Consider the following 27,800-nt stretch of genomic DNA (forward strand, 5'->3'; position numbering starts at 1 on the left):
CCTTTCTCGTGGAGCTTACTGCTTTTTGTTCCCGTCTTCGTGTCGCACTCGAAACGATATATTTTTTTTCAGAATAAAGCTTGAGTCGGTGTTATGCTTTTCTCTGTACGCAGCGGGCGCCTCGGCTTGTAGCGAAAGTGTGGCTGCGGAAGAGCAGGTACTCGCGGAGCTCAGCGGAGGCGCGTTGGGGCTCCCAGAGACGACGACGACGACGAACGGAGCTGACGGAGGCGGTGCTTGAGGCAGCGGCGAAGCCCATGCCCCGGAACGGCGGGAGGACCCGGAGAGACGAGTCCGGGGCCCGGGGCATGTCCCCGGGGCCCCCGTGAGGAGGAGGAGGCGGCGGCGGCGATGGAGATCCCGCCGCAGGAGGCTCCGCCCGGCCCCGGCGCGGACGCCGACGCGGACGCGGAGGCCGAGGAGGCCCCCGCCGAAGCTGGGTCTCCCAGCGAGGCCTCTCCCCTAGCCGATGGGCGCCTTAAGGCTGCGGCCAAGCGTGTCACGTTCCCGTCGGACGAGGACATCGTGTCCGGAGCGGTGGAGCCCAAAGACCCCTGGAGACACGGTAGCTATGGCGAGGGTTGTGGGGGGAGAGCATAGGGGTGGGTGGGTCCGCCACAGCACCGACCCCTACGGAGGTGGCCCGCGGTAAATGGCACTTATGGTGATTTCAGCGGTGCCTAGGTTAGAGCTGGAAGCAGAGGGGTTGTCACAGGGAGTATTTGGGAGGCTGGCATCCAGCCTTTGAGTTCGTGGTGCACCCAGGGATAGATGAAGAGAGCCTGTCCATAGTATTGGGGGAAAGGTAAGCGTCAGAGTCTACGGGGTGGTTAGAGCGGAGCAGCTGGTCTGTAAACTAGGAGGCAAAAGGTAGCAGGCTATGGCCATTGCTCTTCTGGCTGGAACGAGGACGGGAAATATACCCTCCGACTGGGTAAGGCGGCTCAGAGGCAGCAGGCAGAAAAGCAGAGGGCGAGGTGGTCAGTTTGCTTGCGTGAGAGAAATTTGTCAGTCTCAGTGAGGTTCAGCTGCAGAACGTGGAGTCCGCTTTTACCAGGATCTTCCTGGGAAAGGACTCGGGAATGCTACCTACTCAGGTGTTTCTGGTCAACAGAAGGTGGCTTATATGTTGGGAGATGGACACAGGCTAATCCTATTTCTGAGCGGAATTGTGTTTGGCTTGGGTGGAGCCTGTGCCCACTGGCCGTGTTCTATAGAAGCTAACCTGCTTGAGAACAGACAGACACTATTGCCAGGCTGTGGGCAGCAGAGTGGGCAGCTAGTAGCTTTGATGTATGTGGGGGTGGGGGACTTGGTTGCAGGAAATGATACACTGTGAGCCCGCCATAAATGCCAGTTTGGCTAGTAATTATCAAAGAGACCAAGGTTAATTTAGACTTGTCTTGGGGAGCATGCCAGGGCTGGGTGGTTTGTTTTAGATTCTGAACTTCTTGGAACTGGTGCTGAGGACAGGAAGAGTCCAATGGGCCCTGACAGAAGCCTGGTGTCCACTGTGGTGAGATCACAGCAGGAATAGGAAAGGTGGAGTGGTGTGGCCATTCAGAAGTGGTTAAAGAAACCTAGTGTGGCTGTATGCAGCTGTGAACCCAGCACTTAGAGGCTACTGGCTGGTTTTGTGTGTCAACTTGACAGAAGCTGGAGTTATCACAGAGAAAGGAGCCTCCCTTGAGGAAATGCCTCCATGAGATCCAGTTGTAAAGCATTTTCTCAAGTAGTGATCAAGGGTGGGAGGACCCATTGTGGGTGATGCCGTCCCTGGGCTGGTAGACCTGGGTTCTATAAGAAAGCAAGTTGAGCAAGCCAGGGGAGGCAAGCCAGTAAGTGACATCCCTCCATGGCCTCTGCATCAGCTCCTGCTTCCTGACCTGCGTGAGTTCCAGTCCTGACTTCCTTTGGTGATATAAACCCTTTTCTTCCCAACTTGCTTTTTGGTCATTATGTTTTGTGCAGGAATGGAAACCCTGACTAAGACAGAGGCTAAGGCTGGACCATAGAGTAGGCATTGGGGGGTGGGGGAGGGCTCAAACCGCATGGTGAAGCCCTGTTTCATTATAAAAAGAAAGAAAGGGGGAAAAAGAAAGGCAGCTAGCTGGATCAAATTCTGACTTTCTCACTTGCTGTCTTGCAACTGCTGAGGAGTTGCCTGCCTCCCCTGAGCCTCAGAGCCCCCTTCCCCAGAGTGACTGACAGGAGCGGTGGTCCAGGGTCTGCCAGAGACTGAGTGTCATCACACATGAACGGAGCCTGGTGAGGGTGAGCCTCCTACACCCACGATGGTGGTGGGGCCTGGAGAGTTGAGAATAGTTCTGGGCAAAGTTTCTCGCCCACAGTTTTTCTGAAAAGGCCAAGCCTTTTATTAAGTTTTTAATTATTTTTAAGTTTTTGTTTTTGTCTTGTTTTTTTTTTTTTTTTTTTTTTAAGATTGTCTCATGTAGTATAGATTGTATGTAGTTAAGGGTGAGTGAATTTCTCACCTCCCTGCCTTGCTGTCCTGAAGGATTGGATTACACTCATTTTATGCAGGACAGGGGATGGAGTTAGGGCTTCTGTACTGCTAGACAAGCTCCATGGAGCCACACTTGTGGCCTCATAGATTTTTTTTTTTTTTTGAGACAGGCCTGAATTGAGTAGTCCAGGCTGATCTGGAGACGATTATGTAGTCCAGGCTGTTCTCAAATGCATGACAGTCCTCCTGCCTTAGCCTCTGTCTCCAAGCTCTAGGATGACAGGCATGACCCACCATGCCTGCAAGGTTTGTCTGCTGAGAAAGCTATTTTTTTCCCTTCCTACCTCCAGTTTTCTTTGTCTGCAAATGGAGGTGCTAATTTCTTAGTTGTAAGCTTTAAGCAAGTCTGCTCTTGTAAATTCCTATCCTGTAAAGCAACTAGCTGGATTGCTGCTGTTAAGGGTGACAGGTACAGGTGGTGGTGACTCCCTGGCCAGGGAGACTGACTGTCTTTCCCCAGCTTTCCAAAGTGACCGCAGAGACTGCTTAGCACATTCACCCTTTGGAAGAGAAGAGAGGCAGCCATGACTTCTGGCTGGGAATGAGCTTAAAGACTTGGTCTCCACAGGGGAGGGAGTGAGAATTTGGCCAGCTTGGACAGAGATTTGCAGAGCCATCAGCATCTAAGGGCAGGTACCCAGGGGATAGCTGGGTTGTTTATGGCCTAGGAGCTGTTGAGGATGGGAAGCTGGTTGGGCTCAAAAGGTTGGTGAGAGCCTAGTTGAGAGACAGGTCTCTGCGGATGATCCAGCCTAGATCAGGGATGGCAGGTGGTGTGTCACAGTTGGTGTGTGGGCCCTTCTATAGCATAGGGACATATAGTTTAAGCCATGGTACTCATGGAAGCATGATGACCCCAAACAGTGTCCCTAGTGTCAGGCTTTGGAGAGTTTGAATTGAGGACTTGGTTGTTTCAGATTCATTCCTAGACAGATGGAAGGGCTGACTGGGTCTGGGGGGTGTTGGGAAGTAAAGGGAGCCTGGGGTAGGGGGCAATTCTGAAGGAGTCTGCTAGTACCAGATCCCCCTCAGCCTCATTCTGGGTATGAGTGCTGGCTGGGGTATCTGGCACTTTAGTTGTCTATCTGAGGGCCAGAGCCCGCTCAGGCCTTGAAGTGAACTGATCTAGGAACCCATCCGTTTCCTTATAAGACTAGGGCCATTGGTGTTCTGTTACCTGTTTTCTCTTTGGTGTCCCCAGCAGGAATGGGAGCTGACTTTCTCAGCCCCACCTGGGTTTTGTAGCTGTGTGACAAGTGAGAGGAAAGTTTGGGGTGGGGGGCTGGCTGTGTGTCTATAAAGCAGGGTCAATGGGCTCCGCTCTGTGGTGGCCAGGGTCTGTGAGACGAGGATGCTATGGCTGGGGAGCAGGAGGCAGGTGTGTGGGCAGGAAGAGAGACTTGGGGACTAGGGAGGTGGTGGAAGTTGTGAGTGGATGAGAGGCAGGGCCCTAGTTCTTTCCAGGAGCCAGGAACCCTTTCAGACCAGACCACAAAAAGTGCCCTGCCAGGCGCTGCTAGATCCTGGGCTTTGCAAGGCAGGCTTGTGAGAGAGACTTGTGATCTAAGCACATGACACCGATGACCCTGCCTGCCCTCCCTGTTGTCCCCACCCTGCAGCCTGCTAGTGGCATGAGGCCAGCTCTCACTCGGTCCTGGGCTGCCCACCCGGAGATCTCTTGTGACGTTCCAACATGTGACCATTCCTGGCCACCTGCAGTAAGGAAAGAGGTGGTGAGGGCTGTGGCCATGCGGGGGACAGCCATACTGTTTGTTCTCCCTGTACTCCTGGAACTGGTTTGTCAGGTAAAAGCACAACTCTCTTAGTTCTGGGAGCGCTGTGACAACAGCTGGGGAGTAGGGCATGGTGGTGACCTGGTACAGTGCAGCTGTAGGATAGTGGGGTGCAGTGTGGAGCGCAGCTTAGGAGCCACAGTGCATCAGCTGCTGTTCCTTGTCTCCCAGCCTTACACTCTTCACTTCCCCCAGCGCTTGCCATCGACCCCCCCACTTTCTCTCAGGCTTGCTCCTCGAGATGAGGGCCATACTCTGCGGACAGGTCTAACCCTCCAGGCCCAGCCTTGTTTGAGGGCATGTTGCTGAGAGCATGATGGGGCACCAACATGACAGGCTGTCAAGGCAGCAGGCTCCCGTGGGGCATGGCTGGCCTGTTCACGAGTGACTGCCCATGGACCTGGGTGGCCCCCAGTCTCTTTACCCTTTTAGTTCTCGGTTTGTGTGTCTGGGCTAGCCCCACTTCAGAGGAGAAACCAGTCATTGCTCTGACTCCAGTCTGGTTCTGAGTACAAATGTGGGAAGGGATGAGGTTTTTTAGGTCTGATGACCTGTGATGGCGTTTGAAGGAAGTTCTGGGGCAGTCAGTCTGGTTTGTGCCAGGACAGGCAGGGCTCTTCCCTCAAGGTACCAGGCAGGTGTTGGCAATACTCCTGAGCCCCGCTGAGGCACTCAGAGCTGGCACTGAGCACAGTCCCTGAGCTGATAGTGCCTCCGGGGCATTGCTCCAAACGGATTAAGATCTGGGAGCCACAGGCCTGGGCTGGACCCACTGCAGGCCTCAGAGGCTTGGTTTGGCACAGCCCTTCCTAACTGTCTCTCCTGTGCTCGGGCCCTTCTGAGCAGACTGCAGGCTACAGGGTGACCTTGGCTGGCCTCCAAGTGCTCAGTGAGGGGAGTGCTGACATGCTGACACAGGTGACCGCAAGAACTCAGTCGATGGCAGTTGTCTTCTGCAGTAGAGCACAGGGCCAGGCTGACCTTAGTGCTCACCATGACCAAGTTCCTGCAGGTGCTAACCTTACTTGAGTCTCATGGCCACCCCCCATGGACAGCTATCACTTTGGCAGTGAGGATTAGGGGCAGAAGTGAAGTGACTCTCCTGCCTTTGTCACACTGCCTGGGAGGGGTTTGGCTGGGACTGAGACCCAGGTGGCCTGCTCCTGGAGCCTGTACTTGTGCAGGACTAAAGGCAAGCTGTTTCACTCAGGTGATGTGTGGTCTTGTAGGGCAGTAACGGGAAGAAGAAGACAGTAAAGGGCTTTGACTTTGGACACTCAGGAGGAAACTGGCTCCTAGATGGCTTCAAAGTCCTAAGAGGGCTGGGCGGCTCCGTTCCTCTCCTCTTGGTGAGCTGCTTACCCACACCCTCTGCCCTTAAGATACACTTTTGTAGTGCTGCTGTGCATTCTTGCTTCATAGGTAACTCGGTGGCAGTCCATTTAGGGACTAGTTGAGGGGAGAAGATGGCAGGAGATCCTAGAGTGACCAGTGTACCCCTGGCTGTCCTGGAACTCACTATGTAGACCAGGATGGCCTTGAACTCGGAGATCCACCTGCTTCTGCCTCTGCTTCTGCCTCTTAGGTGCTAGGATTAAAGGTGTGCACCTCCACTGCTCAGCATAAGCCATTATTTTAAAGAGATTTCTCTGTAGCTTTGGCTGGCAGCTCTGTATAGACGAGTCAGGCCTCAGAGCTCCTTCTGTTTCTCTCTGTCCAGTGCTGAGACTAAAAGTATGAAATACTGGAAAATTCTGCCTCACCCTCCAGGATTGTGTGCAGGAGCCACTATGCTTGGTAGTTGATAGTTTTTAATTGAACCCAGTGTCTCCTTCATGCTAGAGTCGTGCTCCTCTTACAAGCTGCCTCCTTGGCCAACAGTAATTGGCTTTGGTCTGAGCCATTACTAGTTACTTGTCATACCTGTGAGGTGCCTAGTGTGTACCACCTCCATCCTCCCCTAGGCTCTTTGTGGCCTTCCCATCTCCCCATCTCCTGTTAGGTCAGTCTTGATCTGCAGTATAGCCCACCCAAGCTTGTGAGGGTTTGTTTGTTTTTTGTTTTTTTTTTTTTTTTTTTAACTTTTGGAGACTACCATGTGACTTCTTGTAACTCCACAGACCCCTCAAGTTCTTAGAATTCTGTGTAACATTGATACCTTGTCATTTGTTAAATCCAGAAAGTTTCTTATTCTAGAGCAGTTCTGGTAGGAAAGTGTGGAGGTCGAGTGAGGTGGGCTTCCTTCTGCATCACTTGCACCAGAGGTAGTGTGGGACCCAGTGACCATCTCTGCACCGAGGCTGTGGCTTGTTGGCTTCTTTACCTCAGCAGGCAGTCTGTCTGTAGGTGAGGGTGACTTTGATCTAGACTAGAACAAACAGGCATGCGGTGCAGACTAAGTGTGGCTCCTTTTCTCAGTGATGTGACCTCCCTCCCTCCTTTTGCTGTGAAGAAAGCAGGTGACTTGTGGCCAGGAGCAGTTTGCCTGAGGGTGACATCAGCTCCTCTACCCAGAATGCATGACCTTGGGTGGATGGGTAGTCCTGTGCCTCTGTTTCCCTTGTTGTTAATACCTTGAAGTTTCCAATCAAATTGTTTAGATTTGGAGGAGGGAGAAGCCGGAAGCTGGTAAAGAGAAGCATGCAGCAGTGCACGGCACACCAGTGCTGTGGCAGCCCTTCTGTAGAATGGCCCATGGTGCCTTTGGATGCCACTATAGGTCCAGGCCTGTCCTCTCTGAGGGCTGCATCTGCATAGGTGGCTTCTGTCTCTGGTTGGTGTGGGCAATGATGTGAAGAGACCCCAATTTTAGGAAGGAGCTCCAAGGCTGGGTGCCAGAGTCCTTAGATAGATCCACAGGGCTTGGCTGTGTCCCCACATTGGGAAAGCTCCTTGAAGGCCAGGTTCCTTGGAGATGCTAGCCCTTCATAGTACCCAGCCTCCATCGTGGGCAGGCTGGGCAGTGATGATGGTGCACAGTCAGCCTCACATGTTGTCTTCTCTTCCCTTCCTCCAGGCAGCTGTAAGAATAAGCTGCCTGAAGCTTGGGGGTGGCAGTTGGGAAGTGTCTGCTGCCACTGCTCCTGAGCTCATGTGACTGGCACACACCCTCTTCCTTCCCAGCAGGAGCCTACAGGCTGGCGATTCCAAGTGGGCATCACCTCCCTTGGTTTGGATGGGTGACCCCACTTGAAAGCTGCAGCTTGAGACACAGGGGCTCAGACTTATGATCATTTTACACACATCCCTCCCTTCTTCCTTTCAGTCTCAGGGCCCTGTCTGTGCAGAGGGCCACTGGGACTGATTCCCCAGAGAGAAGGGAGGAGCTGGGAAAGGAGGTGCTGCCAGAAGATGAAGGAAAGCCTTCACAGCAGAGGTTGGCTTTTCCGGCTTTGGCTTTGCTGTGGTAGCGTGGTGATGGTAGAAGGCAGTGCCGGCGGTATTGGGAGCAGGAGGATACTCTCTTGCACTCAACCCTTACCAGGTCTTGACTGTGTTACTGATTTAGGTCATCTTCACAGTAGCAGGAAGCAGGGTATGGGCCCACTGGAGTGCCAGAGCCACCTAGGGTCTCTTCAGGAAGATTTTAACACTTTGCTTTCCCCTGGGGTGTCTTCAGAGTTCCAGGGTAAAGCCCACACCGGTGCCCCGCCCCTTGCCCAATGTACCCTTAGACTGAGGTGCCCCTGCTGATTCCTGCCTTCTTGGTCCTGTTCATTCTCCCATTTGGCTCAAATGACACGAATTCCCGAGTCCCCACACACAGTGCTGCCGTCCTCACATTGTCATTTTGGCTATGTCTCCACTAGGCCTGAGCTGCAGGGGCGAACCGTCCTGCTCAGTTGCCTTCTGGGAGCAGGCACAGGCCTCAGCCCTTGGGAAAACTGAAGGGCTTGTGACAGTGTGTGTCTGTGGGGACCTTGGAGCACTTAAGATGTGAACAGGGTTGGGAGGAGATGATCAGCCCTCCCTTTCTCCTTGTCTCCCTCTCTCTCCCTATCTCCCATTTATGTATGTGTTTTTCAGACTGGGTCTCACTGTATCCCAGGCTGGCCTCATTTTCAGCATCTTCCTGCCTCATCTGTGCTGGGATTGTAGATGTATGATCACTCTTGGCCCTTCCATGTGTATATTTGTTTTTAAGGTAAAGTCTCATACAGTCCTGGGTGGCCTCAAACTTTAATTTGAAGATGATCCTGAACTCCCAATCCTTTTGCCTCTACCTCTCAAGCGATGGAATTGCAGGCTTTTATCACCATACTTGGCCCTTGTATTATTGTTTTTAAGAATCTGTGTAGCCCAAGCTGGACTGGGACTCAAGAGCTTAGCCTCCTGAGTTCTGGGACTCGACATGTTCATCTGAAGCTGGGATTTGTTCATGTCTTTGTCATGGGAAAAATGGGAGGCAGAGGCAGGTGGATCTCTGAGTTTGAGGACAGCCAGGGCTACACAGGGAAAGGATGTCTAAAGGGCACTCCCTTTCTCTTCCTTTTTGGTGGTGAGATAGTACATTGCTCCTGAGGTAGTGCAAGGGGTGGGCTCATGGGCTGCTAAGGTAAAGCCAAGATCATGGAAGCTGCACAGTGGAGTGAGGCCTGCTGCTACTGTAAGGAAGTCCTGAAACGCGGGCTTTAGCTGAGAAAGGAGTTAGGGCAAACGAAGGTCATACACCCAGGCCTCGGTTCATTGCTGCTTTAGCAAATTGATATTTATATTTCAAATATCACCATGTAAAGAAATGTTAGCTCTGCATAGGCAGGTGTGAATTGTTTTCTTTCTGATGTTTACAGTGGCACTGGTATAATTTTGATGTGGGCGAAACATGCCATGGTACACATGTAAAGATCAGAGGACAGCTTTATGGAGTCCATACTTTTTCATTCCATCTTTATGCAGGTTCTGGGGATCGAACACCAATTGTCAGGCTTGTCAGGAAGCACCTTTACCCTTTGAGCCAACTTCTTGGCATGTGCCACCATGTGTTGTGCTGGAATTCTTTTTTTTTTTTTTTTTAATTATTTTTTTAAAGATTTATTTATGTATTTATTTCATATGAGTACACTGTAGCTGTTTTCAGACACACCAGAAGAAGACATCAGACTTCATTACAGATGGCTGTGAGCCACCATGTGGTTGCTGGGATTTGAACTCAGGACCTCTGGAAGAGCAGTCAGTGCTTTTAACCACTGAGCGATCTCTCCAGCCCTGTGCTGGAATTCTTAACTCTCAGCTGGCAAGTGACACCACTCAGGCTCCAGCATGAGGGGCTCCTGTCTCTTCCAGCACTTGTCACTTTCTGTGCTGTGTCCTCAAGCCCACCTGACTTTTCTTCAGAAAGACTTAAGATCTGCTCTCAGGTGACCTGTCCTTCCTTAACCCTAAACCGTGTTAGGTACTTTCCCAGGCTGCAGTGAGGCCCACCACTGATTGACAGGTTGTCATATGGATACTGGTGGCAGCATCACCCTATAGGGCACCGCAGGTTTCCTGGTAAGGTATGGGATTAAGAGGAAGAAGTGGGTTTCAGTGCCCTGTTCTCATTGGAGTTGAATCTGGTTCAGAAAACACATTAGCCTCAAGCTCAGTCATTCCCTAAAGATCTGAACCCGTGTAATGCCTGTGCATCTGACAGAGGCAGCAGATAAGGCCCTGATGTCAGTCCAGAAGATGGTCAAGGGCTGCTACCTAGAGAAGTGAGAGGCCCCAGGCCACAGACACTCAAGGACTGGCCCAGCTATTTTGAAGAGGGATGACACATTGCTTTGCACCCCCTTACAGAGGGTGGACAGGGCCAGCAACAACGCATGGAATTTTGTCTGAGCATTTAGGGTTACCAGGGGCCTGCCATAGGCGTGTAGATGAATAGTGGCGGGGATTGGAGCTCGGGTCAGACTTCAGTCCCAGGGCCTGGCCACCTTCTTTTTTTGAGACAGGGTCTTGGATTAGCCTAGAACTCGACAGGTAGGCTAAGTTAGGTGGCCGCTGAGCCCTACACAGGTCTGCTTGTCTCTGCCTCCTCAGCACTGGGATTACAAAGGCATGCTACCATACCCAGCACTTTGGGTTTTCATATTTTATGTAGCACATGTGTGTGTTTTCTATGTATGCATGTAAGTGTGCACATATACTATGTGGCAAAAGACCAGAAAATGGCATTGGATCCGGAAGACCCAGTCCAGTTTGCTCTGCCTCTGAGCAGCTGAGCCCTTCAGAGCCTGAGTCCAGAGCTTTTCCTCCTCAGGGCAGTGCAACTGTTTTGCTCGTGGACAAACTGAGAGATAGTTCCTCAGCCCCGCCCAGTGCCAGGTCTAAGTGGACAAGCCGCCTGCTTAGGCTGCAGCCTTTCCTTTCACGACCCACACTGGCTTCCTTGGGGTATTCTTTTGTCTTCCTCTGGTGCTCACTGCCTTGCCTATCCCCAGGTCTTCCCTTGTGTACTCTTAGCTCCCCAGCCCTGGGTAAATATTTGAGGGTAAACAGTGGGTGTGCAACTACTGTTTGCGAGATGCAGCTGGGCTGGGACAGGTGCGCACCTCCCCCTCTCTGCAGGGACAGCTGTTTGCTCTGCTCTCCACCACCTGGTCACCAAGGTGTCTGGCCTTGGACTTATGACGACGGCTGCTGTTTACAAAGCACTGGCCCTTTGCTCCCACTCTTACTGCGTTGGCTCACTTACTGCTTCTAGAAGTCTGTGTGTATGTGTGTCCTTGGTGGCTTTCTGGATGTGGAGACCCAAACATTAGAGAAGATACAGGGCCATCAAGGAGAGGAGGCAAATGAGAGAGCGGTCAGTACCTTGCTATTGGACCACATTTCACTCTTTCTGTCTCTAGAACCTTCTGTCTGCTGCTGTGTCTTAGGTGACACAAGCCTGGCCATCACAGTAGTTCAGGTCCCTGGCACAGGGAGCTTCTAAGGAGCCAATGCCTGACTCCCAACTGAATGTTCTCACTAGGTTACTGTATCCTCTTTTGTGAAGGTGCATTCATGTCCCGAGGCAGAATGTCACCAGTGTCTTCAGATGCACATGTCCTGAAGCCCATATGCAACACAGCAGAAAGCTTTCAGTAGAAAGCTCTAGTCAGGGACAATCCTGTGGTGAACTCAGTCTCTCCTCAGCACCAGGCTACATGTACTCTCATAGTTGTTCAGACATTCACCAGCCAGATTAAGTGCTGGGTGTGATGCTGGACATTTAGGATTCCAGCTTAGAAACCAGACAGCTCCCATTCTGTTCTGTTCTTTAGGCTTGAGGTGTGAGGCCTGGGATCTGTGACACCCACTGCAGACCCACTGTGGGACAGTATACAGGTGTCCCTGAGAGAGGCAGTGTGAGGACTTGGCAGAGTGCAGTCCTAGCCTGAAGGCTTGCTAAGGAACCTGGACCTCACTGAGCATGGTGCCCCACTGCACCCCCACCCACCCCTGAACCCGACCATGCTCCTCCCCTTTCTGTATCACAGGCGCTCTCAAGCACTGCCAAGAACCTGATCTCTTTAGGGCAGCAGCTCTCAGCTGGGCATAGAAGTTTAGTTTTTCTGTTTTTACCACTTTTAATGTGAAGTTGTTAGTCCCACCACAGGGGAGGAAAAGCAGGCAGAGAGAGGACCACGAGCCCAGATAGTGTGTGGCCAAAATGGCTGAATTATATAGGAATCTGAACCTGGAGGAAGGGAAGTCCAGTTCTTGAGCTGGAAAGTTTTAGGATAGGGGTTCAGGTATGGAGTGATATGCACTCCAAGTTTGGGACCTGACACTATAATGAGACACTGTAAAGTGTCCTGGAAAGTAAACAGTCTTTTCTGTGATACCCTTCAGCGAGCGTGTCCAGCTCTTCCTCCTAGAAAGAAGGAGCTCAGCATCTGAGCATAAGACCCTTTTGCCTCTTGTTTTCCTCTGAAGTGCAAGTGAGATTCTCACTTGAGGAGTTGACCCAAGTTGGCAGAGGAAGCTCTGGAGACAGCCTGGCATGGGTTCATCAGTGTGTGTTGTTCACCTGTTACAGCCACAGTTGTCATGTCAGCAGCCTGGCCTCTGCCATCGGCACGGCCTGACATTCCATCTGTGCCCTGCATTCTGCTCAGAGCCTCTGCTCTGCAAAATGGCCTCTTGGAGCCACCAGGCTCTCTGATGCGGTCAGCCATGCCTGCTTCCCAGCCATGCCTCAGGCCCGTCCAAAACCTTGGATCACGTGAGATGGTATCCATCCACCTCAGAGCATGCTTCACTGGATGCTTCTGTTGCCAGGCCCAATAGCTTGTCATGGGGGACGAAGTTGGGTCACCTCTCCTGTCCCACAGATGACAGTCTTGAGCAGTTCCCCTTCTCAGTGGCCTCTCTGCACCAGGGCCTTCAGTGTTACTTCCCTCTGTAGTGGTCTGCCCCACCACCCACTCCTGCCACACTATTCTAAGGACAGATGACAGCTGCTGTGCTGTCCTCTGTGTCCCCACCCTGAGGCTCCCACAGGGCTGGGGGTGGTGCTTGCTGCCAACACAGTGTGCCTGCTGAATGAAGGAGCCCTGTGGCGGGAGCCTGGGGAGCCACCCCCTCGCCATTGCCAGCTGCCCGCTTCTTTGTTCCATAATAGCAACTAAGTGTTGCCAAGTGTGGGGGCTCTCAGGATGGTGCCCACAGATCACCTAGGGCCTCATTAACATCCAGTCAGGCCCTAGCTGGGACCTCCCAGGTGAAACAGTGCTCTCTGAGCCTGGCCCTCCAGGTCCCCCTGTCCCATAGTGGGCACCAGGGATCAGGGAGATCATTCCCAATAAGGACAGCATGGAGTTAGGGTGTGGGTTAGTGAGCAGCTCTGCCTCTATGTACACTCTACCCCCATCGTCCCATTGTTGTTCCCTGTGAGAACCCCTACAAGAAGCCCATTTCCTACCAGTTCCCAGCTGCTGGGGATGACTTGACACTGCACCTTCTCCCCCCACCCCCCGTGCCTGGATGACCCTGTTTTCCATCTCCACCCTTGCACCTGTGTGCACATGTGAGGCCATGTCTCCAGGCCACCAGTCACCTGATGCTTAGTATCACATTCCTCACTGTTTCTGTGAGAGCCACAGCAGCCTGTCCCTGGAGAGACATGGGCCCCACTGCTGAGGCTCTGCTTGCCAGCCATGCCACAGGGTCCTCTTAAGAAACTCAGATGTCCCTGGTGGCCCTTCCTTGAATGACAGGTTCTATATTCCCACCCACCTAACTCCATTGCTGAAGCAGTAAGAAGACAGAGCTGGCTTCTTGTTTCTGAGCCCTGCTTCTGTCTCTGTGACTGGGCAGATGTCTGGCCCCGTGGCAAGGCTTCCTTGTAGCAGATGGAAGTGTGCCTATTTCAGGGATCTGTCCAAGACCTGGCTAAATGAAGTCACCTGTGGAAAGTCCTTAGCCACGCAAAGAATCTCAGAGCTTGAGAGGCCAGGGGCTTTTCCTCCTTAGAAAGCCCAGGTGGGCCCTCAACTCAGGACAAACAAAACCACAAGTGAGAGAGTCCCACTCAGTCTCCAGCTGCTTTCTGTCACCTCATGTCACTAGCCCCTGAGACTGGGTGCCCTTTCAGAGAGGTTCTTGGCAGAACAAAGATCAGAATGTGGCTTTTAATCTAAGTTGTCACCTTGATTGTCAGCTTTCATTCTTCTGTCAGATTAAAGTGAGCAGAATGCAGTGGCACATAGATCTGTAAGTCCAGCATTCCATTCCAGAGGCTGAGGCAGGATGGTCAGCCATGGTAGGTGCATGCCTTCAATCCCAACACTGGGGAGGCAGAGGCAGGCAAATCTCGGGGTTCAAGGACAGCCAGGGCTACAAAATGAGACCCTGTTTCAAATGAAACTTTAATTTAAAATTACATTATTTATATTGTTTTTGAGGGGGCAGCACTTCTCCCAGGGCTTAAGTGGAGTTAGAAGATAGTTTGGTCGAGTAGGCTCTTGTTCCACTGTGGGTCCAGGGATCTAACTCAGGCTTGATGTCAAACTAACCAGCATGGGGTTAATTTAAATGAATGAGGAGTTTTAATGAGGGGTTACCTGGATCAAGTGGGGCTGTGGATACATGCGGGTACTTCCTTGGTTGTCACCTGAGATAGAACACGGCTTATGGGCTGCGCCTCGATCTGTGGGGAGCGAGCTAGTTGGCAGCACAGGTACATCACCTCTCTCTGCCCCTGGCTGCCAGTGTAGGAGGTGCCGATGGGGTGTGACTGGTTTGTCTCACGCTCCTGCCTGTGTGGCCTTGCTGCAGTGAGGGACTGAACATAGCCTGTAGCTAAAGCCACACCCTCCTCTATGGTGCTTTCATTACGGAAGGGAAATTAGAGCACCTGCTGTGCTGAGTGCTTGCCCTAAGTCTGGTCTGTGCTGGCCGGCATTGCTGCGGACCAGCTAGGGCTCCTGTGTAGTCAGGGAACGAACTTGTAATCAAAAGCCTTTCAGTTGTGTGTGTTTCTGTGGTTGCCTGAGGGCTGTGCCAGCTCCTTGTGTGATGCCTATGGCCTGGAGCTCTGTCATGCTGCTGTTGGGAGGAAGAGGAGGAGGCCGGGTCAGGCAGCACAGTGAGGACTGTGGCTCTGAACCCACTCCTTTGCCCGCAGCCCAGAATGTGACGGTGGATGAGGTGATCAGTGCCTACAGGCAGGCGTGCCAGAAGCTGAACTGCCGACAGATCCCCAAGCTCCTCAGACAGCTGCAGGTATGGGGGCTGTGGACACTGGGGGGCGGGGGTAGTGAGTGGGTGTGTGCACATGTACATAGCACAGCCCTGGAACCTGCCCAGCTTGCCCCCCACCCAGGGCCTGTGGAAGGACAGCTGCAGAAATACCTAGTTCAGCTGTGACATTAGCAACAGTCCAGAATTACATAAAATGATAATTACCAAGTCTTTCAGCCCTAAAGAAGTCCTGTCCTCAAAGAAACGCCTTAATCTTGTCAATTTAGTCTAAACTTCAAAATTCATTCCTAAGTTATAAACCCAGGATCAGCCTGGGCTCCAAGGCCGGATTCAACAAACAAGAACAAAGTAGCAAAAACCTAAGTGTGTGCTTCAAAGGTGGTTATATGCACCCTGACGTTTAGGAAGGTAAAACAAACTGGCACTGCCTGTCATCCAGCAGCACACATCCCAGGGCAGAAGCAGGAGGATGGAGCTCAAGGTCATTATCGGCTACACAATGAGTTTGGAGGTCAGACTGAGTTACGTGAGATCCTGTCTCAAACCAAGCTGGCCAGATGGCTGAGAGGTAGAAGTCTGTGTCCAGCCTGACCACCTGAGACTGCTTAGCCAGGACTCACATGCCAGCTAGAAACAGAGGGCTACACTTTTACATGAGCACAGTGATATGTGTGGGGCACACACGTGTGTGCGTGTGGAAAAATGGTTTAAATATAGCCATGGAAAGTAAAATTGATTTCTCATTTCTCCTGCATACCCCAGGAGGGCCCCTGGGCTCAGCCTGTGGGGAGATTTGTACAAGCGGGGCTGCTGCTCGGGAGTGCAGGCACCGAGAGCTGGCCAAGCTAGTGGAGCTAGTGTGAACGCAGGCACACTCTGCCCACTGCCTCCCTGCTTTCCTATGGTCAGCCCTTGCCCTATCTCCACATGGGGCCCTTGCAGTGCCTGGGACATTGTCCTCGCTGGGTTCCAGGGCCATGTGTATCCTGCAGAGTTGGGAAAGTGAGGTCTTCCTTGCCACTTCCAGGGAAAGACAGCCACTCAGCGTGGCATCAGAGGCAAGGATGAGGGCCGAATAGACCTGAACCTAACCAGACAAGTAGGTTGCCAAGCCAGCCCAAGCCTCTCTGTTCTGGGGCTTTATCATGGTGCTCAGTGGGTGACAGTGAAGCCCAGAGAGGGACCTGACCTACAGGGAGAGTCTGGGAAAAACCCAAGCCAGTGTCTTTGCTTTGTCTGCTAAGTACCACAGGGTGGCTCTCAGTCTGGACATGGTGGATGGTCTCAACCTCACTCCATCAGCTGGAGTGACGCGTCTGTGGCTGCCTGTTTGGAGGCAGATTCCTCTCATGCCCTAGGTGCTCACAGCTAGTTCTGATTGTCCTCCGGGCCCTCATCCAGCTGCCATCGTACTGCAGGGCCCATTGAGCCTTGGCTCCCCCACTGTCAGTACATCCCACTTTTGGGGTGTCTTACCTGCCTTGACCAGCTTCATCCCGCTTTCTTAGGAGTTCACGGACCTCGAGCAACGCATCAACTGCTTGGACCTAAAAGGTATGTGTTCCCAAGGATAGCAGGGGTGGCCCAGGGTGCAGTGGTTTCTGCAGGAGTCAGAGACTGGTGGTAGTTGTATGGACTGTCCACGTAAAGATGCCTGCCCCTTCCCAGGGGAGAAGCTTGACTACAAGACCTGTGAGGCTCTGGAGGAGGTCTTTAAGAGGCTGCAGTTCAAGGTCGTGGATCTGGAGCAAACCAACTTGGATGAAGATGTGAGTACCCACTGCCACCAGGCTCCTGGGCCTCTTGAGACTTGGATGGGGAGAGGGCAAAGGCAGGGCCTGTGAAGACCAGAAGCAGGTATTTGATATGACAGGGGTGGGCCTGAGGCCCTGAAGGTGAGGCTTGGGAAGCAGGGGGAGGGGGAGGGTGGCCACCAAGAGCTATCCTGGCTTTCACACTAAGGGGCTGATGGGTATCTGGGAATCACAACCCCTGAGGGCTGTGTTCTTGAGTGTAGCTTGGAGAAGAGCTCTACCCTCCCGGGTCACACAGAGCATACCTGTCATCCTGAGGCTGCTTTCTGCCCGGCACCCCTCCTGTGGTACAGCCCATGTGTTTCCCTTGGCTACCTGACCTGAGGCCAAGCCCACATGTACCTGCCTCCAGGGTGCCTCAGCCCTCTTTGACATGATTGAGTACTACGAGTCGGCCACCCACCTCAACATCTCTTTCAACAAGCACATTGGCACTCGGGGCTGGCAGGCTGCTGCCCACATGATGCGCAAGGTGGGTACCTCATAGGTGGTAGGAAAAATGTAAGGACGCACCTACCCCAGGCCCATCTCTTCAGTCCTCCTACAGGGTAATACACCATCCTTCCTTTCCCCTCCTTAGTATGACCTTGGGAAGTGGCCCTGTCGCAGCCCTGGCTTACTCAACAGTGCGAGGCTGGGGCAGGGAGGAACCCAGATGCCAGCTGGGCCTCCTGAATGACCTATCCCCTGCCTTGTCCCTACTAGACAAGTTGCCTACAGTACCTAGATGCCCGCAACACACCCCTGCTGGACCACTCAGCACCCTTCGTGGCCCGTGCCCTACGCATCCGCAGCAGTCTGGCAGTGCTGCATCTAGAAAATGCCAGCCTCTCCGGGCGGCCCCTCATGCTGCTGGGTAAGTCTGTGCCCGGGAGGCCTGCTGCTGGGCAGGTGAGCCAGGACTTGAGCTGGCCAGTCACTGCCACCCACTCTTCAGCCACAGCTCTGAAGATGAACATGAACCTGCGAGAACTGTACTTGGCGGACAACAAGCTCAATGGCCTGCAGGACTCAGCCCAGCTGGGCAACTTGCTCAAGTTCAACTGCTCCCTGCAAATTCTGGACCTTCGGAACAACCACGTGCTTGACTCAGGTGCGCTGCCTCCTACCGTGTCCCCGCTGTTAGCCAGCACCTTCTGTGCTAAGGTGGGAGATGGCGAGTCCAAGCATGAGCTCTCTCAGTGCTGTCCTCAGTTTACAGAGGGCAGGGTGTGCTGGCCGTGAGAGCTCCCACAGCCAGGCCGAGCCCTAGATCTCTCTGATGCAGCTCGAGCAGAGGTACTCTCAGGGACGACCAGGCACTGACCACCTGCCTCCCCTAGGTCTGGCCTACATCTGCGAGGGCCTCAAGGAACAGAGGAAGGGGCTGGTGACCCTGGTGCTGTGGAACAACCAGCTCACACACACAGGCATGGCCTTCTTGGGCATGGCGCTGGTGAGTCCAGAGGCCTTGTTCATTGGCCTCATTTGGCCTGGCCCCTACGCATGATTAATCTTAAATCTTTTATTACAGTGTGTGTGTGTGTGTGTGTGTGTGTGTGTGTGTGTGTGCGCGCGCACACGCGCGCGCACATGTTTGCCTTTTTTGGAGGGCAGGGCTTCAAGACAGGGTTTCTCTGTGTAGCCCTGACTGTCCTGGACTTGCTATGTAGACCAGGCTTGTCTTGACCCAAACATCTCCCAAGTGCCAGGATTAAAGGCCTGAGCCACCACTGCCTGTCTAGGCCGTTTCTGTAATTGAGTGTTTTTGTAACGGACTATGTAGGACAGTGCTTCTGTACAAACTGAATATGTTGGCTTAAAAAGTTAATATTTCTGAAAGCAGTAAGTGTTTAGTCTTTTTAACATCATATAACATAAAGCAATTCCAGCAGAGACAAACACTTTCAGGGGACGGGGCACTTGTGTGCTACTGCCCAGGTCCCCTCCCACAAAAAGGCCGTCTTCAGGGTCCTGATAACCATTAACAAACAGGCTGGGGGTCAGCATAGGAGGGATTTGTTTCCCGGGTCTGTAGTAGTAGGATTGTGCTGAGAAGCCCGTCAAGAGAAAGAGTGTGTGTGCCTTGGCTCCTTTTCCCAGCTCCCTTCCTGACATACCTTTTTGGCCTTTCCTCCACCCATGGCTGTCTTCCTCACCGTCCCCGTGCCGTCCAGCCACACACACAGAGTCTGGAGACACTGAACCTGGGCCACAATCCCGTTGGGAATGAGGGTGTACGAAACCTGAAGAACGGGCTCATCAGCAACCGCAGTGTGCTGCGCCTCGGCCTGGCCTCAACCAAGCTCACATGCGAGGGTAGGATGGGGGCCAGGCGCGCTGGGGCCAGCGGGGCTCACAGGGCGGCCGGCCAGTGGCCAGGCATGGGGCCCTTGGCCAGCCCCTGCGGTCCCCCTCCCAGGCGCGGTGGCCGTGGCAGAGTTCATCGCCGAGAGCCCCCGCCTCCTGAGACTGGACCTCCGGGAGAACGAGATCAAGACAGGCGGGCTCATGGCGCTGTCCTTGGCCCTCAAGGTGAACCACTCTCTGCTTCGCCTGGACCTGGACCGAGAGCCCAAGAAGGAGCCGGTGAGGGTGCTGGCTGTGTACCAGTGCTGTCGTGGGCAGGGGCAGATGGGAGGGGTGTGGGCCAGGGTCACACAGAGCCCTAGCGAGGCTGGTCCCACAGGTGAAGAGCTTCATTGAGACGCAGAAGGCACTACTGGCTGAGATCCAGAATGGCTGCAAGCGCAACTTTGTGCTGGTCCGAGAGCGCGAGGAGAAGCAGCTGCAGCTGTCAGCCTCTATGCCTGAGATCACCATCACCGCACCCCAGCCCCTGGAAGAGTCTGGGGACCTGCCAGCCATGGGGGCTCAGAATGGGACCCCTACCCCTGGGCCTGGCCCTGACTCAGACTCAGACTCAGACTCTGACAGGGAGGAAGAGGAAGAGGACCAACCAGACCAGCAGAGGGATGAGGGGGGTGCTGACCAGAGTTCCTCAGCCCCCTGCCCTGCCCTCATACCCTCCACGGACTCCCTAGGCCCTGGTGACAAGAGCCCTCCAGGGAGCCCCTCCTCCCCCACTGAGCAGCGTATTTCTGTCTCTAGCCCAGGCCGAGGCCACAAGGTATTTGTGGTGACCCGGGTGGAGAGTCCACCTGAGAGGCCAGAGCCCCCTGTTCCTCCCACCTTTGTCTCTTCTCCTCCACCCTCTCCTCCCTCCCCGCCTGCCTCTCCACCATCTCAGACCATGGACATCCAGGACCCAGAGTCATCTGAGGCTCAGCCCCAGCCGGAGCCTTCTCAGGCAGGGCAGCTACTGCCCAATGGCCTGAAGCCTGAATTTGCCCTTGCGCTTCCCCCAGAACCACCCCCAGGACTGGAGGCTAAGGGAGGCAGCTGCAGCCTGGAGCACGGTAAGGAGTGAGAGGCAGGGGGAAGGCTATCAAGGAAGCATCTGCCTGTAGGTGGGCTTCAGAGGGCTTCAGCCTCCTGCTCTGCATAATGGCCCATAAAGGCATAAGGAAAAGGGTTTGGTTTTGGGTTCCCACCCTGGGCCCCAGATTTCCCACTGGGTGGGGACTGTGTGGTCTGGAGGGACAAAGCCAAGTCCCCATCTGCCTCTAAAAAGCTGCCACCTCCTGCCTGCAGCACTGCACAGCTCCCAGGGTGTCAGCAAGCTGGAGGAACTGCTTCTAGAGGCCAGTCAGGAGGCCCCGCGGGACACACTGTGACACTGTGAGTAGATCCTGGCTGTGAGGACTGGAGAAACGAGCTGTGAGCCCTGTTCTCGCTGCCTCCCCGCCCCTCCGTTCTCACTGTTCTTCTCCCCTCTATTCTCACCATCCTCTCCCCCACCCTGTTCTCACTGTCCTCCCCCTCTGTTCTCACTGTCCTCCCCCTGTTCTCACTGTCCTCCCCCTGTTCTCACTGTCCTCCCCCTCTGTTCTCACTGTCCTCCCCCTCTGTTCTCACTGTCCCCCCCATTCTCACTGTCCCCCCCATTCTCACTGTCCTCCCCCACCCCATTCTCACTGTCCTCCCCCTCTGTTCTCACTGTCCTCCCCCTGTTCTCACTGTCCTCCCCCTGTTCTCACTGTCCCCCCCATTCTCACTGTCCTCCCCCCACCCCATTCTCACTGTCCTCCCCCTCTGTTCTCACTGTCCTCCCCCTGTTCTCACTGTCCTCCCCCTGTTCTCACTGTCCTCCCCCTCTGTTCTCACTGTCCTCCCCCTCTGTTCTCACTGTCCCCCCCATTCTCACTGTCCCCCCCATTCTCACTGTCCTCCCCCACCCCATTCTCACTGTCCTCCCCCTCTATTCTCACTGTCCTCCCCCATTCTCACTGTCCTCCCCCTCTATTCTCACTGTCCTCCCCCCACTTCTCAATGTCCTCCCCCTCTGTTCTCACTGTCCTCCCCCCGGTTCTCACTGTCCTTCCCCCACTTCTCACTGTCCTCCCCCCACCCCATTCTCACTGTCCTTCCCCTGTTCTCACTGTCCTCCCCCTTTTCCCACTGTCTCCCCCCCGTTCTCACTGTCCTCTCCCTGTTCTCATTCTCACTGTCCTCCCCCTCTATTCTCACTGTCCCCCCTGTTCTCACTGTCCTCCCCCTCTATTCTCACTGTCCCCCCTGTTCTCACTGTCCTCCCCCTCTATTCTCACTGTCCCCCCTTCTCACTGTCCTCCCCCTCTTTTCTCCTAGTTCCTTTGTTCCGGACAGTCTGTGATGAGCTGAAGCCATCCCCAAGGATCTGCTGACTCCCCGCCTAGTCCCCCAGGAAACCAGGTGGAGCCTCCAGGCCTCACTGCAGCAACACTACAGCCACAAGGGGCACAGGGCTGGGAGCAGCTGCCTGGACTTGAGCACGGATTTATGTCTGCCGCTCCCCAGGCTGGGGCTGGGGCAGACAGGAGGAAGAGGATCCAAGGAGCTCTCCAGGCTCGGGGATGCCAGCCACAGGCTGCCCTGGTCCTGGAGGGCCCGGTGACCAGCCTGTCCTGGGAGGAGTAGGAGTCGGGGTGGGTTTCGATGGCTCCTGACCCCTCAGGACCTGGCTGGTGAGCATGGTGGTAGTTTGCCAGCCCCTGTGGGGTGGGGCCATTGAGAAGGAACAGAGCTTTTTTTTCTAAAGTGCAATAAAATCTATCAGGGAGCTGGGCACGCAGCAGTGTGGTTCTGCGCCCTGGCAGGCACTACGACCGTGGGCAGTGGGTGGGTGGATGGTGAGGGTGGGCTGGGCTGGGCCACTCCTGTTGGAGCAGCTCTCGTTGGAGCAGCTCTCACGCCTTTTCTAATAAATGGAGCTGGGTTCACCATCTGCCTCTGTTTCCTACCGGACCCAGGTACTCCAGGGGTGGTCACAGTACCCCTGTTGGTTTGTTGCCAGGGATCCCCAAAAGAAACCCAGGAGGCTGGACACACCTTGTTTCCCCCTCTCAACCCCCACCTCAGGAAGCACACCACAGCTGCTGCTGTCCTGCCCCAGGGCAGCCAGCCTGGAGGTTCCCGCGGCGCAGGGTGAAGGCTGTCGGGGCTGAGACAGCCGGTCCAGCCTGTCCTCTCGTTACCCCATTTGTTGAAGGAAGAGTGTGCACAAGGCCTGTGACTGCCTACTCTGTCACTAGCATGTGCCTGGTGCTAGTGGGGTGCTTACCGCCTTCCTCTGGATGCAGGCTGCCACCTCATGGTGCCCATGTCCTATGGTGTCATAACCTGGGAGTCCTCTGCACCTCACTACTGTATCTGTCAGTAGCATCTGCTTGTTTGGGTTTTTTCCCCTAATTTTAGGCACGTAGGTACAGGTATACAATCAGTATGCCTGCCGTGGCACACTCGTGGGAGACTCGGTATTTCTATTGCCTGTGAACGTGGAGAGTCTCCTGTGTCTGCATAGGAACACTGGGGTCACAGGCACCCATGCTGTGCTGGCTGGCTTTTACATGGAAGCTGGGGTTTGAACTTGGGTCTTCAGGCTTGTACAGCAAGCTTTTTTAATTCACTGAGCTGTCCCCCTCAGGCCATGCTGGGTCCTTGTTTGGGAGTGGGGTTTGGGGGAGCCACATAGTAACACTGCCAGCCAAGTCACTATCTGTCACACACCATCTCTTAAGTACCCAGGAAACAACCAGTATGCCATCAGCCATCCTGTGTGAGCTCCAAGGTGCATCCTTTTTGGGGTCATGGGGGGCATGTGGGAGGGGATTGGGAGGAGCCCCACCAGGCCATACTGCTATCAACTCCTTCTGGGCAAGGCTGGGGAGGGCTGAGGTATCCTGCATTCTGGGGAAAACCTCCCTGATGGAAGTCATGATCCTACAGTCCCCAACCAGGGATGTGGTCCCTGTATTAAGTCTCAGCAGCTCTGGCCCAGGAGATACACCACCTGTGAGCCTGGACTGGACTCTTCTTGGACCTGGCTGGCTCTGTTTGCAGCAGCTCTTAGAATGACATGTAAAATCAGTCTTTCCCAACTACTACAGGGTCAGGTGTTTACCTCAAAGGAATGCTGAGTTCCTAAGTTCTGGGAGCTCAACTTGTGACTCTGTCAGGAAGTATTCCTCACCATAATGACCATGAATCCCTCAGGATGACTCCAGAACAGTGTGACAGTATATAAAGGGGCAATTGAGGGCCAGAGGGCGAGGTTCAGTGGTTTAGTATTAACAAACATGCCCCAGTTCTACCTTTAGCACATCCAAAAAATACATGTAACAGACACACGCGTCACCTGTAGACCCAGTTACTCAGGAGGATGGAACAAGGTTCACTGGAGCCCAGAAGTTCCAGGCAAAGTCACCTTCATACGCTGGAGACAACGTCAGGCAACAGCCTCAGCCGTTCATGGCCTGTCACTTTCAGAGCAGATGTGTCCACCCGGCAGAGCGCTCTGGTTTCCAGGGCCCTGGGATGCAGGCTGGAGGTAGAGGCTGTCATTTGGCCACATCTTCCCTCTGGAAACTCAGCTGTTCATCTAGCTTTTTGTTTGGAGACACTTTCTCTGCGCAGCCCTGGCCGTCCTGGAACTCTGTAGATCAGGCTGGTCTCAAACTCAGATCCACCTGCCTCTGCCTCCCCAGGGTTGGGAGTAAAGGTTTTGTGCTGCCACGACTTGGGTTTGAAGCTGTAGTGGGTCCTAGTTACCTGGACACTCTGACCCAAGAAATGTCCCTACCCATGCTTCTGGGGCTCAGCATAGAGGCAGCCACTCTTCACCGTGTGACTCATGGACACCACCATTGCAAGCATGTGCTAGCTGTCACCCCTCGTCCTGGGGCAGACGGGTCTTGTCTACTCAACCCATTGCAGCAGCAGGAAAGATACAGCACTGGACTTCCTTCTGGTTGGTGACAGCTCCTTGGCCAGTGTGAGTTCCCACAAAAGCCATGTGGTATATGGGGACAAAGTCTTTAACATCCTGCTCGGATACACCTATTCCAGCCTCAACTTAAGTATGCTGAACCTGGCAGAGGGGCAGAGAGACATCAGACCCCGCGATGCCACACGGACTGGATCTGACTAGAGCCTCCCCACCCTTCAGCAGTGTGACCTGCCTTGCTGTAAACATTTTGTTATTGTCTTGGTTTTTTGACACAGGGTTTCTCTGTGTAGCCCTGGCTGTCATGGAACTCACTTTGTAGACTAGGCTGGCCTCCAACTCAGAGATCCACCTGCCTCTCCCTCCTGGGTGCTGAGTGGGCCCTCCACAGCCCAACTGCGGATACTTTTATTATTCTTGCTTTCATTTCTTAAAAATATTATTGCCTTAGACTCTTATTTTATGTAGGTGAATGTACTGTCACTGTCCTCAGACACACCAGAAGAGGGCACCAGATCCCATTACAGATGGCTGTGAGCCACTATGTGGTTGCTGGGATTTGAACTCAGAACCTCTGGAAGAGCAGTCGGTGCTCTAACCACGGAGCCATCTCTCCAGCCCTTGGTTTTGTTTTTGTTGTTTGTTTTTGAGATGGGGTTCTCCCCCTCCCCTTTCCTCCCTCCCTTCCTCCCCCCCCCACCCCCCCCCCCGTCTTTCTCTCTGCATGGCCCTGGCTGACCTGGGACTCAGCTGCTGGCATACTTACCGAGAGGGGGTGATGTAGATTAAAAGGACAGCTTATGGACATCGGTTCTCTATTCGTGTGGTGCTCTTGGGTGTCAGGCTTTGCAGCACCTGTCTGACCACTGAGCAGTCAGTCTACCTGACTCTCTCTCTCTCTCTCTCTCTCTCTCTCTCTCTCTCTCTCTCTCTCTCTCTCTCTCTCTTTGTGGGAGGGTAAAATTACCTACTTAGATTTTTAAATTATATTTATGATTTTTGTGTGGCATCACAAATGTGACAATTGGGTGGCAGCTTGCTGGAGTCGGTTTCCCCTGGTTTAGGACCACACCTGCTTGCCAGGCTTGGCCACGGACACACTGAGCCATCTTGCTGGACTGTGGGACTCTGGGAGGGAAACAGTATAGAGGACTGGTTGAAGCCCAGGCTGGGTTTTTGACTAGCACTACAAAATGTCCCCCCCATGAAGGTCGTTTGACCTGCAGGGAGCTCATCATGGCTCTCCTAGCCATGGTGAAATGCACCCGTTGGCTGAGTGTGTGCTCAGGACCTCGAGCTGTGGGCAGAGCTTGTCATCCTGGGTAGACTGGAGCTTTTCAAGATCTCTAAGGTGCAGGCAAGGCTGTCAGCCTGAGGTCGGGGGCACAGCTACCTGTTTCTGCTGCCTGGCGACTCGGAAGACTTCCCCCATACAACATGCTTCTCAGAAACACAGTGACAACTGCACAATACTGCTGCCGGGGGGTGAGGCTGGGGTTTGGGGATTTGTCTGTCACAGGGCCTCTCTTTGAAGTCCTGGTTATTCTGAACCCCATTGTGTAGAACAGACTGACCTTGAACTCACAGGGATCCTGCTTCTGCCTCTTAAAGATTTGTTGCTTTCTGTGTATGAGTGTTTGCCTGTGTGTGTGTGTGTGTGTGTGTGTGTGTGTGTCTCCACCATGCATGTGCAGGAGCCCACAGATGCCAGGAGAGGTTGTCAGATCCCCTGGAACTGTGTTGGGTCAGGTTCTCTGCAAAAGCAGCAAATGCTCTTAACTGCCAGACTGTGTCTCCAACACACCTCAGAGGGTTTGACCCTAGCCCTGATGCCGTCTTTCAGTTATGGGTGGAGGACTTGGTTCCTGGAGGGTGAGTGCTGAGACAGATTTCAGACAGTTGAGTCTAGCCACTCCCACACCAAATATGGAAGTTTAATGGGGTATGGAGAACCCACTATTCTTTTGTTTGTGTGCACGTCGTCTTATTAAATGTTTATTTTATAGGTGTGTATATATGTGGGGGGTGGTGCATGTGAGAACATTGACCAGAGGAACCGAAAGAGGACATAGAATTCTCCGGAGCTGAAATTAAAGGTGGAGGCAGTCAGGACCTCCTGACATGGACTTTGGGATCCGAGGACGGGTCTTTGTGTTCTTTTTTTTTTTTTTAATGTATTTATTCTATGTATATGAGTACACTGTAGCTGTCCTCAGACACACCAGAAGAGGGCATGTGATCTCATTACAGATGGTTGTGAGCCACCATGTGGTTGCTGGGAATTGAACTCAGGACCTCTGGAAAAGAAGACAGGTCTCTTAACCACTGAGCCATCTCACCAGCCCGGGTCTTTGTGTTCTTAACCACCACCATCGACCACCCCACGGGGCACATTTTCTTTTTGTGTGTGTGTGTGTCCATCTGTGGAAATCAGAGGACAACTTGTGGGAACTGATTCCCTTTCCACCCTGTGGGTCCTAGTGGTCTAATTCTGGTTGTCAGGCTTGGCAGTAAAAGCCTTTATTGGCTGACTGAGATAGCGTCTCACTATCCAGCGCTGGCTACTTTAGAACCCAGTAGACCAGGCTGACTTGTTGAAACACAGAGATCTGCCTGCCTCTGCCTCTCTCTAGAGTACTAGGACAGAAGGCGCAAGACTTGGCCACGTGTGGACCTCAGATCTCTAATTCAGTGCTTAGTTAGTTCTGATGCTCCTTCCCCACCACACTGGACGAGAAACCCCAGCCTGAGTGTGCAGCTGCATATTTCACCACCGCGGACTCAGGAGCACCCACAGAAGGGACACTCGTGCTGATCTCTGACCACATTAGCAGGGAAGCCACATACACTTGATGCTCTCCTGCCTGGCTTTGCTCTGACACTACATTCCCCCCGTTTCCCAAGCCCTGTTCCTCAACTTCTGCTGGCGATGTGGCTTCATGGTCGGTAACCAGGCCCAGCCGGTGCCCCAGGAGTGACTTGTAAAACAAGTGCCTCACCAGTGCCTCTTGGACCTGCCTATCTGGGGAAAGCAGGGCTGCTCCGACCCACTTGGCTGAGGCCTAACGCACTTGCTGAGGGCTGGAGCCACCTGGTGAGGTCACAGGCACCGCCCTGGGAAGTGCCATTTCCTGCCCTGCCCACAGAGGGCAGGCTAGGGTGTGGGGACAAAGGCCCGGGATCCCCTGAGGCCTGGGTGCTCCCCTTTGTCTGAGTCAACTTGGCAGCGTCTGCCCTTCATCATCCCTGCCCCCGCAGCCTCACCCACCACCCCCGCAAGCCTCCTACCACCTGGGATGCCAACTTCAGTTGCCAGGATGCAGTCCAGAGGTCTGGCTCCCCGAGGAGGAAGTAATGGGGCAGATGGCATCCTCACCTAGCCAGAAATCCAGGACATGAAAGACAGCCCTGGCTTTTCACAGCTTCCTTTATTGCTTCTTTGACTCCCATGTTCCTCACCGACTCCTCTGTTCACTCAGACACTGGTGTAGCAGCTCCCTACTCCAGGAAGCTAGTACCTGCCGCCCTTTGGCTTCCAAAGTCATCAGGGTGTGTGGCTATCCCCCTACCCCACTGCTTGTGAGCCCAGCCAGCCCTGACCTCACAGCCTCATCAGGACAGGCGGGATGTTGCTGTCCCCCCCGTGACTGATGTTCTCCAACCAACACCGAAGCGGCCTGAAATTGAAGGAC

At 53.8% G+C, this 27,800-nt stretch overlaps 1 protein-coding gene across 1 annotated transcript; it reads left to right on the forward strand.

Annotated features, from left to right (window-relative positions):
• The first annotated feature begins 126 nt into the window (after positions 1 to 126).
• PPP1R37 (protein phosphatase 1 regulatory subunit 37) lies at positions 127 to 21,998 on the forward strand. Its single transcript, XM_080908544.1, has 13 exons — positions 127 to 565; positions 14,915 to 15,012; positions 16,500 to 16,545; positions 16,660 to 16,760; positions 17,158 to 17,277; positions 17,511 to 17,661; positions 17,743 to 17,898; positions 18,128 to 18,240; positions 18,962 to 19,103; positions 19,207 to 19,373; positions 19,474 to 20,203; positions 20,439 to 20,525; positions 21,495 to 21,998. The coding sequence occupies exons 1-12, from the start codon at positions 352 to 354 to the stop codon at positions 20,519 to 20,521; spliced, it is 2,121 nt and encodes a 706-aa protein (XP_080764670.1). The 5' UTR covers positions 127 to 351; the 3' UTR covers positions 20,522 to 20,525; positions 21,495 to 21,998.
• The last annotated feature ends 5,802 nt before the right edge of the window (positions 21,999 to 27,800 follow it).

Source organism: Micromys minutus, assembly GCF_963924665.1.
Source record: "Micromys minutus genome assembly, chromosome: 32".
NCBI classification, from domain to species: Eukaryota; Metazoa; Chordata; class Mammalia; order Rodentia; family Muridae; genus Micromys; species Micromys minutus.

Bases quoted from the DNA above. Each gene is read 5' to 3' on its own strand.
- PPP1R37 (XM_080908544.1), top strand. From the start codon at position 352: ATGGAGATCCCGCCGCAGGAGGCTCCGCCCGGCCCCGGCGCGGACGCC. The intron at 17,278-17,510 runs GTGGGTACCTCA...TGTCCCTACTAG, and splicing joins CTGCCCACATGATGCGCAAG to ACAAGTTGCCTACAGTACCT. The intron at 17,662-17,742 runs GTAAGTCTGTGC...CCCACTCTTCAG, and splicing joins GCGGCCCCTCATGCTGCTGG to CCACAGCTCTGAAGATGAAC.